The sequence below is a fragment of the Telopea speciosissima genome, chromosome 1, assembly GCF_018873765.1.
Source record: "Telopea speciosissima isolate NSW1024214 ecotype Mountain lineage chromosome 1, Tspe_v1, whole genome shotgun sequence".
NCBI classification, from domain to species: domain Eukaryota; kingdom Viridiplantae; phylum Streptophyta; class Magnoliopsida; order Proteales; family Proteaceae; genus Telopea; species Telopea speciosissima.
Genome location: NC_057916.1, coordinates 18,154,637 through 18,169,287, shown reverse-complemented (window position 1 = coordinate 18,169,287; position 14,651 = coordinate 18,154,637). Strand labels below are relative to the sequence as shown.

Sequence of the window (14,651 nt, the reverse complement as noted above, 5' to 3'; positions counted from 1 at the left end):
TCCAGCATTTGTCCTTGGTGTGATAAGGCTTGTGACAATGGTCACATGTAATAGGACCGGAAGTAGAACTACCAACAGATAACGTACCAATAAGGGCAGCGATGGCGGGCAACAGATGCGGAGAGCCGATCTATCCAAACAGGAGGATGTAACATAGCAGCCCTGCGGTTTTCTTCCGAAGAGACCAGGGCATAGGATTGTTCTAGTGTGGGAAAAGGTGAATGGCCCAACACCTAAACACGTATCTGGTCATAGTCAACATTCAACCCAGCCAAGAAGTCATAAACCCGAATCTTGTCAACATGCTTCTTATATGCAACTATGTTGGCAGAGGTATCAGGGTGATAATCTGAAAAATGGTCCAATTGCTACCAGAGGCTGCGGAGAGTAGCATAATATTTAGACACGTTAGGTCCCCTTGAGTAGTATGAAGAATCTTCTTGCAAGCTCATAAACCGAGCATCATTACCAAGCTGCCCATATGTCTCCTTACATGCTGCCCAAATCTGAGAAGCCGTATCAAGTAAAAGAAAACCCTGTGCAAGATCTGAAGTCATAGAACCAACCAAATAGGACATAAGAAGACCATTGTGGGCTAGCCATTTAGTCCGGGCAGCACCAGGGGTAGTCGGCATAGGAATAATCCCATCAATATAATCAGTGAGGCCACGACCAGCAATCGCAAAAGAGGCTGATCGAGACCATAGAAGATAGTTGCTGCTGTCTAACTTGATAGGGTTAGGGTGGAGATCACGAAAATCAGACTTGTCATTGGTAACCTGATCAGATGTGGCAGTGGAGATATCAGTGGAGTCACCCATAGCGCAGAGAGGAGCTGATCAGCAGAGAAAGCCACTGAAGAAGCCAAACCAGGGATGGAAAACACACCACCCAAAAAACCAGCAGCAAACAAGGAGCCCTCCCCAATATTGATTAAGTTAGGGTTTGGAAGAAACCCAAAAAAAAGAGCAATCGATGGGGGAGAGTAAACCAAAAAACTATGCTGCAGATGAAACCAGGTGAATCAGTCCAAGAGCCTGCAGGGTATGCCTTTGATGAAGAATAAACCAAAAACAAACAGCAACTGTAATCAGCCCTAATCCCAATATCGATAAGGCTCACGGTTTTGTTGTAGGAAAACCCTGAAAATAAGAGATCGAATGGGAGAAGGGGTCTTCAGTACCAATATGAGGCTGGAAAACAGCAGTCCAGTGTCGCAGAAGTGCTCCAATATAGGGAGAAGCAGTCCCAATAAACTCAGGCCTGATCTGCAATAAAATTTGGAAGCTCTAATTTCCGCAAGAGGGAACCAGCAGCAGCCATCGAACAGGAAAATTAGGTCATGAATTAGGAAAAAAAAGAGGTGAGAAGGGGTAGCAACTAGATCATAAGATCACCTCTGCAGTGCTGCCCTTAGATAAGGAAAAGAAGCAAGGAGAAGGAAGAGAAAAGAGATCGAGAGAGAGGGGAAAGAGAAGAGAACACGATGGGAGGGTGGGAAAAAAAAAATTTAGGTTAGATCAATCGTGGCTGTGATACCATGTTGAGAGAATAACTAGTTGATTAATGCTTAAGTGATTAATCCTATCACTTAGCCCTTTATTTATAGTAATAGAATCAAAGAGTACAACTCCTAATCAAAGTAGGAGTGCTAATAACAGAAATAGAAACAACTAGGAATGCACACTCCTAGTCAAACTAGGAGTGCTCCCTTTGTCTATTCTAATAGAGATCGACAAGGGGAAAAATACAGAAATAAAAGGCAAATTACAGAATAATAAAAATAGAAAATAAAGAGGGAGAAAGTGGGAAAAAGGACCAGAATACCCCTACGGTATTCTGGCCCATATATTCTAACATTATCCAATACTATGCCCACTCCACTTCTATTACTTTTATCCCTCGTATACCAAAGTTTAAAGTTGTCCAACTCCTTAGCATTTTTACCCTTCCATCTAGTCTCTTGAATACAAGCTATGTTAATCCTTCTTCTCCTCATAACATCTATCGATTCTAGAATCTTACCTATTAAAGATCCAATGTTCCAAGATGCTAATCTAATCCTACGCTTTTGGAATAGCTTTTTTACCCGCACTCGTTCACAGTGCGAGAATCCTTGCCTACTTGTCACCGCATCCGAGTGCCGATGCGGCACATCGCTTAAAAGGAATGCCCTAGCTAACCCTTGCTCAATTCTCACTACATCCAGGTCATAGGGTAGTGCATCGCTTATTTTGTCGAGGACCGCCCTAGCATAACATTTATAACATAAGGTTGTAGAATCTATGTAAAAGGGTTTGGCTGGGGTTTTTTTTTGGGTGCCGGCTGCCGACCTAACGCACCAACCCTCACTCCTTTATCCAGACTTGGGACCGGCAGCAAACACTGGCAGAGTCCTTATATTAGACTGAAAACATCAGAGCAAAGACCAAGATGGATCTTGAAATGGGCAGGCAAACGAGCTCAAAAGGACCCACATTCAGACACCTAGCAGCTGGGTTATACCCAGAATAATCGACTTTACTGTCTCCAATAACAACTCTAAGGAGGAGATAGTTTTGAGTCCTTAAGTTTTGGGGCTGGCAAACGAGCTCAAAAAGACCCAAATTCAGACACCTAGCAGCTGGGTTTTATCCTGAATAATCAACTTTACTGTCCCCAATATCAACTCTGAGGAGGAGATAGTTTTGAGTCCTTAAGTTCTGGACACAAACCAAATTTGTAACACGACCATTGAACTCCAGTCTCTAGGCTTTGAAACTCAGCCTACTAGTCCCATTTATCATTATAGTACTTCCAATAGGACAATGGAGAAATTATTTTGATCCATTCAGTCCAGGAAAATCTATTTATTAACTCCAACACTAGCCACCCCACTACAACCATTTGTATTGTATATCCTTCTAACAGTCCCATATATAATCCTGATTATTTGAATCCAGAAATCACTCATCTAAACCCCAAATCAAAGTCATTATATTAGAGCCGTCAACCTTATAGTTCAATCAAAGAAAACCTTCTTTTTCCAACCCTACTTTAAAGTTTTGATTAATACCTTATCACGAGTTAAAATTCACCTCAGTTCTTCATCCAATTAACAATATGCATTCCCCATCCTCTTTCCTAACACCAAAGGAACTCTATGTGCATGTGCCTAAAAGTAATTTTTTCATAACCTTTAACTTTCTGCACTCCCTACTCAGGTGGTTCCAGAATAGAACCCCTGCTGCTTCTGCATCAATTTATCTGGATATGGATGTGGTTGTACATTGATTACACTTGTCTGGCAAGACACCACATTCAATCATCTAGATGAGCAACAGTGTGGAAGAGCATTGAAATTACCAATGAGATGCTGATAAAGACAAGTTCTGTTTTTAAATGTAGATTTTATGAACAATTATCTGCTCCCACCCTACTCTGGTCTCAATCACTTATTAATTACCTTAACCTCTTATTAAATGTAGAATATATAGATTTAGTTTCCTAAAAAGCGTGACAATTCAAAAACTTTTAAACCATTAATAATAACCCATAAAATCAAGGTAAATCTTCAAAGCTTTGAAAAGAAGAAGATTAGAAGTAAAGGAATATCTATCAAAGGATTTCATTAGTATGCACATTAATCAAGGTAAAATAAAGATTACCTAAGAAAGGAAAATCCAGATCAATCATGACTACAAAGTACCAAGGAAAGTTCTCAAAACCTTAAAATCTGATGTCTATTAAAACAAGCTTACTCACACACGCATTAATCAAGGAGTAACTAAAGTTATTATTCCTTTAAAAAGTTACACATCAGTTGTCAATACTACAGTCCAACCATGTAATTGAACGTCTCACCAAAAAGCCGATGGCTCAGAAAGCATTGTGTGGGTTTTGAAACACTTCAGGTCAAAAGCTTAATCAACTTAAAAGCTTAGGCAACCCAAAAGCTGCATGGGTGACAGACTGTGAAAGCTAGTCCAGTTTTTAAAGAATTGGAACGTGTAACACAGGCAACTTTGCAAATGAAATATTTCACAGATGAGAAGTAAATGATTTTAGCTTACAGGAATCCCACAGTGATTCGGTTCTCATAGTTCAAACCATCAGACATGCCCAAGTCTCCAAGGTGATCACCAAGAAGCAGCACATTGGTCCTTTTCTTAACTGAGTCATTATCAACAGTAGGACCATCAATACCACCCAACTCATCATGAAGGGGTGCGGCCATATCAATAGCATGCTCATTTTTATTCAAAACATGAATAGTTTTCCCTGCGATCAAAAACCAGCAAAAGCCAAAAAACAACAATGACATATAAATAGAATACCAGATTGCCAGCCAATCGATTGATTACATCAAAGGAATTAAATTTGTTCAGATTTTTTGAGGAAAAGCAAGAAAAGAAAGGAGGGGGGGAAAAAGTACTATAAGTTGGAGGAAGAATCTCTCCTGTGCCTATCATATATATGGCATACATGCAAGGTTAGATACGTAACAGTAAATGAGTCACAAGAAAGATCTAGTCCAAAATGTTGAACTAATAGGTAAACATAACCATCTTTACATAAAACTGAATCTACAGGATGTTAATTCATCACTAAGGTTTGTTACTAGATCAGAACAATAGTTATTAGGACCAAAAGAAGATAATGAGGTAGAAAAGAGTGCAGATGGAGAGGATTCAGAAACACCCTAATTGACTGCTAACACATATTTATAGGATATAAAAAAAATCAGAAATTACAAATAGTACCCTGACTTATGATTATTTGCACATAAGCTCTTGTCAATAAACTTTAATTACAAATAACCCCTACACTATATATACTGTACTGCACTTCTTAACACTCCCCCTCAAACTAGTGCACAAATGTCCACCCTGCCCAACTTGGAACTACAGCTCACCCATGCCCAGCTTGGAACTATAACTCCCCCTCACGAGACTTTAAGACCGAGAGGAAGCAACTCATCCTTGTCTTAGGCATTGTAGCAGGTACTCTTCACACAATCGATTGCATAAACACTATGCTACCCACACAGAGACACATACACACCTCAGGTAGTCATCAACACGTGTTCAAGCACTTGTACATCTTCAAAGGACTGCATTACACAGCCACAGTTAACTAGCACAACTTGGGCAGCTACAGCCTCTAGCACTTGTACATTTTCAAAGCACCGCGCTAGACCGCTGCAGGTCACCAGCACAACTTGGGTAGCTACAGAGCCATTACCCACACAAATAATATTTTGACGAGGCAAACACCTTCACCAACATGGAGTGTGCACTCCAAACAACCTTCAATATCACTTGGAACTATGTCCAACTCTGCTACAAGCCTACAACACATGGAGTACTTACTCCATAGGCTGAAAATCAGCCCTAACTGTAACTGTTGAGCAGCCAAACCACTTAACCAAAACTCAAAATTTCATTGAAAAGAAAAATCCACATTGAGACCATGGTCATCATCTCCTTACCAGGATGTGCAAGTGGCATAGTGAAGTAAAGACAAACTTCTTATCAAAAGATCCGCTGAGCTTGCAACTTTGACAATTATTTTTGGACCAGGCACCTTTTGGTTGTCAAATCTTGACTCAATCACCAAAGTGTAAACAAAGTTCTTACCCCGCCCTTTTGGTAATAGAACTTACCAAAAGAAGCAGTTTCCAGAAAATAAATTTCTAAACTTCTCAAGCCATCTCCAACCTGAGAATGACAGAACAGAGATTGAAAGAGACTGGAGGATCTTACTCGATACACTTCCAAGGAACCTGAAACTTTAAGGTTATGGTCACCACTCCAGGCCCTCTCGAATTCTACAGGTTGCACTTAGAATATCAAGTATTAATATGACAAAAATTCTTTGAAACTGATACTGGAGGTAAGATAGAACCAGTTCTGAACATCAAGTTTGATCTCACAGGATCCTGAACGTTTCAGCCTACAGTCAGAGTTGCTTTCAAGTATCAGATCAACCCTCTGAATCCCAAGCTGATCCAGTATGAATCTTGACTCGATCACCGAAGTGTAAACAAAGTTCTGACCCAACCTTTTGTTAATAGAACTTAACAAAAGAGGTAGTTTCTGGAAAATAAATTTCTAAACTTGAAACTGATACTTTACCAGTTCTGAACATCGAGTTTGATCTCACAGGATCCCCAACCTTTCAGCCTACAGTCAGAGTCGCTTTCAAGTATCAGATCAACCCTCTGAATCCCAAGCTGACCCAGTACGAATCAGTAAAGTTTTCAGAGGTTATTCTCACTCCCAAAACTACCGGAAAAGAGAGCACCTTAGAAGCAACTTAATTGCAGACTTATGAATAGAAGAATCTCAGGAATACTGACCTGATAATCAAATAACAGAGAACAAAGAAAACTTGTAGAGAAACAAAAAGAACTTTTCCATTGAAAAGATTTAAGGCTTGCCCATCAAACCTTTCATTGGAGAATCCTTTCCTCTGCGCAACTTTAAAAACTTCGGATTTTGGAGAGATTTCGACCCATGCCTCCATTTTGGTGCCCAACAAGTGGAATTTTTCTCTGAAACTTCAAGGAGTGCCTATTTAAGCATGATTAGACATGTCTGAATCATTAGATTGGGGGAGACAACCATTCAAAGAGGCAGTTTGGCTTTGGACCCTATGACATATGATGACCGTATCATCATATGCTTGAAGAATCTTTCAAAGTCTATCAAAACAGTCCTACAGGTGGGAAAATTTAAATTTGGCTTCCTAAGAAATCCAAACGAAATGGTTATCAAAATTTATAAGCGAAATTTACTGAAATTTTTGCAAAATCTCATCAAAACATTTCAGTTTCGGCAAAGGACGAAATGAGAGTGAAAAATAGTTATCAAGGCGTCACCTAGGCGTCCAGGCTCCTTGGTCGCCTTGGGCTCCTTGATAACTATGGAATGAAATCTAAAATTTTGAATCTTGGCTTCAAATCCACCCAAATGTTGAAGTGGATGATCTACAGTTGACAACCAAACCAATTCAAAAGCAAAATGAAGGATTTTTCCAAAACATTGAGGTTTTCTAGTAGTTCTGGAGCTCTTGGGCAAAAGGGGTCGAAAGCTCGAAATTTCAACGAAATGAGTGCAGATTGAAAGGTCGAAAGGGTTCAGACCAATACTCAACAGTAATTAGGAACAAAAGGAGAGAAAGAAAGGAAGAAAAGAAGCAAATAGGGAAGAAAGAGTGCAGATCAAAAGGGTTCAGAAATACACTAATCAACTGCTAACACATATATTTATAGGGAAAATCTTGTTGTAACCAAGGTTGGTGAAAAAAGAGTCAAAACCATACTTTTTTGCCTTTTTAGTATAACACATTTTTTTTCCAATGAGGGTAAATCCTGTCATTTCACATGCCTACTTGAAAAATGTGCAGCTTTTAATAATGGCATAATCACAAGTCACTTTTTAATTATTTTGAAAATCCTTTTTTAACCCTACATTAAGTAACTTTTCAGAATAAGACAAGGGGCAATCAAAAGAAGGTGACAACTTCTCACTTCATCATTTTGGTGACAACAAGATGCAACCATATTTATATAAAAATCAATAATTAGAAGTAGTACCCCTGACTTAGGATTATTTGCACATAAGCCCCCATCAATTAACTTTTAAGGGAAAAGGCTGGGCATGCCGCCAGGGTGCTCAGCATGTGTCATCCTCTCTCCTCCCCCTTTGGAAAAGACCCCCTTGCCTTCTGTGTCCAGTCCTGTGATTGGTGTTTGTCACTAGCTTACCGAAAGCTAGCAGCATGCCCAACCCTCTCCCTAACTTTAATTACAAATAACCCAATGCGATATATATACCGTACTGCACTTCTTAACAATGTTATTTTTTATCTGGAAAATGATGTGGGGTGTAAGCATTAAGACAATATTTTAACTAGCTTCGTGCAGGCAATTGTCCGACTTTCCAGTCCAATGATCAGGACTGTCAAGTACAACAGATAAAACTTGATTAACAGAATTTTTTTTAATATATTCCACCTATTTGGTCTGGATAATCATGCTGTCAAAATTGACAATCCGTTGACTACTAAACAACTTCAGCTCCTAATCCGTGCAGACATTGAACTGACTTTTCACCCTTTATGATCAACAGTCTGAATGGTCAAGCATGTCCCCAAACCACCAGGTCCATGGAACATGAAACATTGCTTCAAAAAAGTAGGGCTTCAATATGCTTGGGTGTCTGCCTATATATGGAGAGGCAGGGAGGAAAGCTTCTCCCCATAAGAAAAGAAACAAACTCAAACAATTACTGTTTGATATGTGAGTTTGGAAGCGCAAATAAACTCATTGTCTGATAAGTCTGAATGAAGAGTTGAAAAGTGCAAAATGGATATATTTTTTAGGTAAAATGATCCTAGTGTCTGGACTTTATCAAAAGGATACCTCTAAAAGATATAAGGTTCCCATCATTATCAAATATCATCCGGTTAGACACAATCTTGACATTCTTAAAAGATTTATGAAGCTTCTGCCTTAAGACCTGGTAAAGCAACAAAATGAAGTACATTATTATATGTAATCTTAGAAGGGAAGGTAAAAGGGGGTGGGGGGAGCAAGTCATGCTTGTAATGAATTGATGAAAGAAAAAGAAAAAGAGGGGGAAAAAAAAGACAACAATTAGCAAACAAATATTTTGGAACTAACCTCTTCTATAATGTCTGCAAGGCCTGCGGAAAATATAAGGACAGGCACACCTCTCTCCTGTCAATCAGAAAGGTTAAAAAATAAAGTGAGAGAGAGCTCCAAAAATTAGTCTGGCTATGGAGGATGGGTAAAAGAACTGGTAACAGAGATTAATCAGAAGCGGGGGAAAAAAAAAACTTGACTGATCCGAGGATGGTCACACTAATGGGCAGGAAAAAGACCTGCTCAGCCACATAGTGCAGTTCTTGGAACTAGGTTTTGAACCAACAACCTAGTCGGCTAGTCATAGTGAACCTTACAGAAAAGTTAAAACACACACACATTCATCAACTGTAGACTCTGCATTTCAACTAGCTAGACTACCGGTCCAAGTGCCTACCTCAACCTTCAATTTTTTAAGGAATTATTCAAGTCATTTTTCCTGCTTCTACTGCTAAAAACAACTAATTCAGCAGAAAGTGCATCAACTTATATTTATACGACAAAAGATTAATTTCCAATTCGGTTGATTCCTCTCTCTTTTTTTAGGGTGGGGTGGGGGGGGTGGGGGTGAGGGGGAGAGGGACTAGAAAGTTGTGTCATTTAATCTGGTCAATTATCAGTCTCCAATTGCAAAGCAAAGCTCAGTAAATGTTGCACACAAGTGAAGCACCCACCTCTAAGTAGGTAAACAGTTCAACCACACCGTCTCTAAATTCAAGTGTCGCAGTTGCTACAGACTTCTTTATGTCATCATAGGTAAGGCCTCCTTCAATAAGCAGAGCATGGGACTTTCCCCACCTGCATTGATGAAGATAAAATCTTCAGGATCTTAAAAACTAATTACAATTTGGGTGCATAAATGAAACGAAGCCTCTCATGCACTTGTATCAACAGTCATCCCAAGCAATGACGCAATTTGTCATTTAGAAGTTTTTTTTTATTTTGGCTAGATCTTAGATATCGTTAGAGTAGCTTATGTTGGCAGCAAGGGAAAAAGAAGCAACGGAGATTTATGGGTTGCAGGTAGGATGCACAATATTGTTGATAAAGAATGATTAAACCATATACCACTCTTCCATAAGCTTTGTCTTCTCTTCAACGGGAATTGTAGGGGAAAATTCTAATGGATGATAATATTCAAACAGCTGCTGCCTCTTGGAATCATACTCAGGATTTTTCTGTTGTAATAGATTATGACTGCCTAATCACAATATCAGATAAAATTGAAAGTAAGTTCAGTAAACAGAATGCATAAAATAAATTTTGTTAAGAGAACAGCAACACTAGCCACTTACTCTGGCCACGGCGACCATTGACCCAGTACTTCGTTAGTGTGGCATCAAAATCCACAATTACCTGGCATTTAAAATGCATATGAAGGCAACTATGTATATCTTAGCATCAAAATTTTGTCTGATAGGTTGAAATTTAATCAAGTTGCAGGAAACTCGAAATGCAAATATACCAATGTACTGTTTTTTTAGAATGAAATTACAATAATTAATCATTTCATATCCATGAAAGTTAAAGTCTTGACGGTGGGAAAAGACTTGAACTCCAATGTCCACTATCTCTTCTTTAACAGTCAAGAATTCCGCCCACATGCCTAGGGAAAGGTTCAGAAGAAGAGAGGTTTTGGGAATGTCACTGTTTAGACATCACCAGTGTTTCAGGCAGGCTTTCTTTGATCACTCTGAGTGTCTACAATAATACAGGTTCAAAGTGTCCAAGTATACACATGGGCTCTCACTCATGGGTTTAGTGATATTCATGGGAGTGTTAATGATCACAGTTTTCTCAGAAATCCTTTTACACTGAAAGCCACAGTTAGCTGTCCTCTTTGTTCAAACATTTCTCATTGTATCCAAAGTTCAAGAAAAATTACGATCAGACATTTGAAGACAGGGAGAGAGAGGAGATCAGTAATCTTTTTCTTTGAGGGGGTATGTAATCTATGATTCCAAAAAAAAAATCTTTCCATATCAAAAACTCAGTACAGAAGAAAAAAATATGGTGAAGGACATTGTGTGCAATGAACTACTTCTGCAACTCAAGTGAAGATTAATGGAAGCTGTTCGAATATTGATCTATAGGAGTCGTGGACCCTATTGGACCTACTGTTATGTTTATGTTCCAGCGGTAGTTTGCGCCAGTGTTATAGTTTGATTAAGTTTGTAGTTTCCTTTCTTGTCTAAGTTTCTTTATTAGATTGTAACTATGAGTTGCTACTTGCTTAATATTAATGAAGTACTCTGTCCAGCGATAGAACGTACTATTTGCCGGGCTGCCCCACCTAAACCAGAGGCAGTTTTTGATGCTATAACAAACCTCGTGTGGGGCTAATAGTTTTCATTTCCCATCTCAAGGAAAACCCTTTTCGCTCCAGACTAGTTCTCTCTCTCTCTCTCTCTCTCACACACATTATGTCTTCTCTGTTTGGTGACTGCTTATTGAAGTTCTTACTGATTATCTGATGATGGTGAAAGCTTTGATGATATGCACTAGTACAAGCGCTTAGTTGGAAAGCTTATTTATTTAACTGTCACTAGACCCGATATTTCCTTTGTTGTGGGTATTATTAGTCAGTTTATGAAGTCACCAAAGAAAGTCCACTGGGAGGCAGCGTCCCGCATCTTAAGGTGTACCTAAAGGGGGCTCTAGGGAAGGGGCTCATCTATCGTCCACATCAGAATGTTGATCTCGTAGGAAGTTCTAATGTTGATTGGGCTGGTGCTAATGATGATAAAAGGTCTACCACAGGGTATTGTACATTTGTTGGAGGCAATCTTGTCTCATGATGTAGCAAGAAGCAGACCACTGTGGCAAGGTCCAGAGCTGAAACTGAATGTTGAGCTATGGCTCATACGACAGCTAAGTTGATGTGGTTGAAATCTCTTTTTCAAGATTGGGGTTTCCAGTTACACAGCCTATGAAGATGTTTTGCAATAATCAGATTGCCATCTACATTGCTAGTGATCATGTGTTTCATTGGCGGACAAAACATATTGAGGTTGATTGTCACTTTGTGAGGGATGCTAATCAGTTGGCTGATTTGTTTACCAAGGCTCTTTTTCGATCCAATTTTTCAGAAGTGCGGTTCCAAGCTGAGCATGGGTGATGGGTATCTCCAGCTTGAGGGAGATTGTTAGAGTATTGGCCTATAAAAAGTCGTGGACCCTCTATTGGACCTATTGTTATGTTTATGTTCCAGCTGTAGTTTGTGGCAGTGTTATAGTCTGATTATGTTTTTAGTTTCCTTTCTTGTCTAAGTTTCTTTGTTAGATTGTAACTAGGACTAGGAGTTGCTATGCTCAATATAAATAAAGTATTCTGTCCAGTGATAGAACATACAGACTAGTTCAATCGCTGAACTGGTTTTTCCCTTCCATTCTCGTCTCTCCATCATCTCTCTCTCTCTCTCTCACACATTGTTTCTTCTCTGTTTGGTGACTGATTATAGAAGTTCTTACTAGCTTACAGAAGCAAAATTCAATTCGAAAACGAAAAGGAACCTGCAGTTTTCCTGGGCCAACATCACGGATTGCGGCCTTTTTACTTTCAAGCGACTGAGGATCATCAACCACCTCCACTGCCTCTGAGAACTTCGATTTTTCAGCTTCCTCCATCCCGATTTTCGCTCTGAAACTTTTCTTTGCAAACCAAACCCTACTTTTGAGAGAGAAAATAGAATTTCAGGGAACTCAGGTGAGAATGTATATGCAAGAAGGTACACGTCAGTGCATGAATGTTAGTGCGTGATTTGAAAAAGGAAATGGTGAAGGAACCTTTTGTGTGTTTTAGAGGTAGGAAGGTATCGTAGTCCACTGGTATAGCTGATTCCAACAATGCTATGGAATCCGAGTCGATAATTCATTAGATAACAGCGTCAAACGATTAATCAGAAGGGTGAACCGTTAATTTCCTTATCTGTCAGTCATTGTGGATTCTTTCCTAAATTAAGGGGTACACCCCTTGTAAATAGTATCGCTCAAAAGTCTGATCTCAACCGGAATATCCGGAATAGTTTTTCACTTTTAGGGTTCTTTCTAGCGAGCAAAAGACCACACGCGATGGAACTATAATACTAACGTGAGGGAACTCATCCAATAACTTTTCAAACTCGCGTGGTTCCTGCGTCTAGACAGGATTGCATCAGTCACCATTGAAATAAAAAATCTCATTCCAATAGGTTTTCTATATGTGTTCTCATTGGCCCGTACACTGATGCAAGTGCTACATGACGAGACAACGATTTCTTGCGCTTTCTTTAATTAGTCTTTTACTATGTTTTGAGCCTTATGCATTTTTACATTTCTTGTTCTAGAATGTATCTTTTATTATGTTCTTGTTAATTTTGTTTCATTGTTTTAAAGTTTTGTATTGATTTTCAAAAATTATGTCCATAATAAGTCTATCAAAAGCAACAAGTAACAACTCAAGTAACATCACAAGCCTTGTTTCATCCAAAAAAAAAAAAAAACATCATAAGCCTTGTGTAAGTCTAAGCTATTGGAGATGTTTCACAAATAGTGGGTCAAGAGCTGCAGAGGTTTACTCGTTAAGGATCATATCAGAATGCATCTTTAGACTCGGGATTTCCCATATTGTAATTTGTATATCTCTTATAAAATCTTATGTAAGGTGATTCTCACGTTTGGGCACTTAAGACACCTAAGCCAAAAAATCTAATATGTTCTACCAACAAAAACAAAAGATCTAATATGTACCCTATTGGCACAGATTGACTTAAATTCTTTTGGTACATCGCCTTGGAATGACCTTAACACGTTTAAGTGGTTTTTGATTTAGAAGAAATGCTTACATTGTTTAATGTTAAATAAGTAAAAAATTTCATCGTTACACTACCACTTTTAGGCTGGTGGTTGAAGCAACTGGCCAACCGATCGGTGTATCCCGAGAGCTCAAGGGTCTGTCAATTTGAGTAACCAGTTGACCGGTTCTAACTTGTCAAAGGGGTCTGAGAGCTGCTTGCCCAAGCAGACTAAGCAAGCGGCGTATGCTCATCCATCAGTCAATCATCAGCTCAAGCACTGGCCTACCGGTAACCGATCAATTACCAACTACGGTCTAAAACCGGCCTTAATTCACCAATGGCTACTTAGAAGTGACCAACCGGTTGGGAAATTATTTGTCGAGTAGTTTTGCCCATGGTCTTTGAGCTCCATTGGAATATTATTTAAAGAACCACTGATCGGAAAATTGAACCAACTCTTGATCCTTAAAACTATGCATCCTTTATGAGTTTAAGAACACTCTTATGTGTCATTATTGCCCATGTAATGAAAATCATCATCAAGCTTTAATTTGTACTCACCTACTTAGAGGTTTTTAGTGTTGAGCGTCACTTGTTGCATTCGGGTTATTGAGCTTTTGTAAACACTTTTTCGAAGTATGTTGTTGTTGCAGATTGAGGAATTTCTCCATTGTTGTCTAGTAAAATGTTCAAAATCTGAAATAAAAAAATGAAGAGGACAGCAAGATGGCCTGAGTTGAACGAGGGCGTTCTGTCCTTAAGACAGTATTTGCAACCTCCTATTCCTGCAAAGGGTTGCAGCAAATCTGCCTCTGAAGATAAATCAGGCGGACTGTTACTGGTTGCAGAGACAGTAACACTGTGAAGCTATCAGAGATTTTTTAATGATATTGGACAGAGAATTCGCGGCCCGTTTATAAATCCCACAGGGCCTGTTCGAATGGGTCACACCCATTGGCTCATGTGGCTTGACCTCTGACAGGTCATGTGTCACACCCCTATCCCGACAAGGGATAAAATACAATACCAGGGTATGATTGGGGTGACACGCGTCATCCCACCTCACCGCCAGGATCTCGATGCAGTGGCCAACTCACAGTCATAAACCAATATTACAATACAATAATATCAGAGTGCGAAAGACAAAGGAATATTACATTCCAAGATAGGTCAGAGTTTGCGAAAGTGTAAATGAAATGATTATAAGATGTTCATTGGCTAATGATA

The 14,651-nt window shown here is 39.2% G+C and overlaps 1 protein-coding gene across 2 annotated transcripts in view; it reads right to left on the bottom strand.

Moving 5' to 3' along the window:
- Nucleotides 1-12,564, bottom strand: part of LOC122660089 (cytosolic 5'-nucleotidase 3-like) — a 28,576-nt gene extending 16,012 nt beyond the window's left edge. The window contains exons 1-8 of one of the 2 annotated variants that reach the window (XM_043855268.1): nucleotides 12,436-12,564; nucleotides 12,163-12,319; nucleotides 9,946-10,006; nucleotides 9,719-9,851; nucleotides 9,325-9,448; nucleotides 8,669-8,725; nucleotides 8,408-8,504; nucleotides 4,053-4,260 (exon numbers count right to left, since the gene is read on the bottom strand). In XM_043855268.1, the coding sequence (XP_043711203.1) occupies nucleotides 4,053-4,260; nucleotides 8,408-8,504; nucleotides 8,669-8,725; nucleotides 9,325-9,448; nucleotides 9,719-9,851; nucleotides 9,946-10,006; nucleotides 12,163-12,319; nucleotides 12,436-12,524 (926 nt within the window). In that variant the 5' untranslated portion in view covers nucleotides 12,525-12,564. The remainder of the gene's footprint in view (nucleotides 1-4,052; nucleotides 4,261-8,407; nucleotides 8,505-8,668; nucleotides 8,726-9,324; nucleotides 9,449-9,718; nucleotides 9,852-9,945; nucleotides 10,007-12,162; nucleotides 12,320-12,435) is intronic. The other variant, XM_043855274.1, reaches the window with a different exon arrangement.
- Between the last annotated feature and the right edge of the window lie 2,087 nt (nucleotides 12,565-14,651).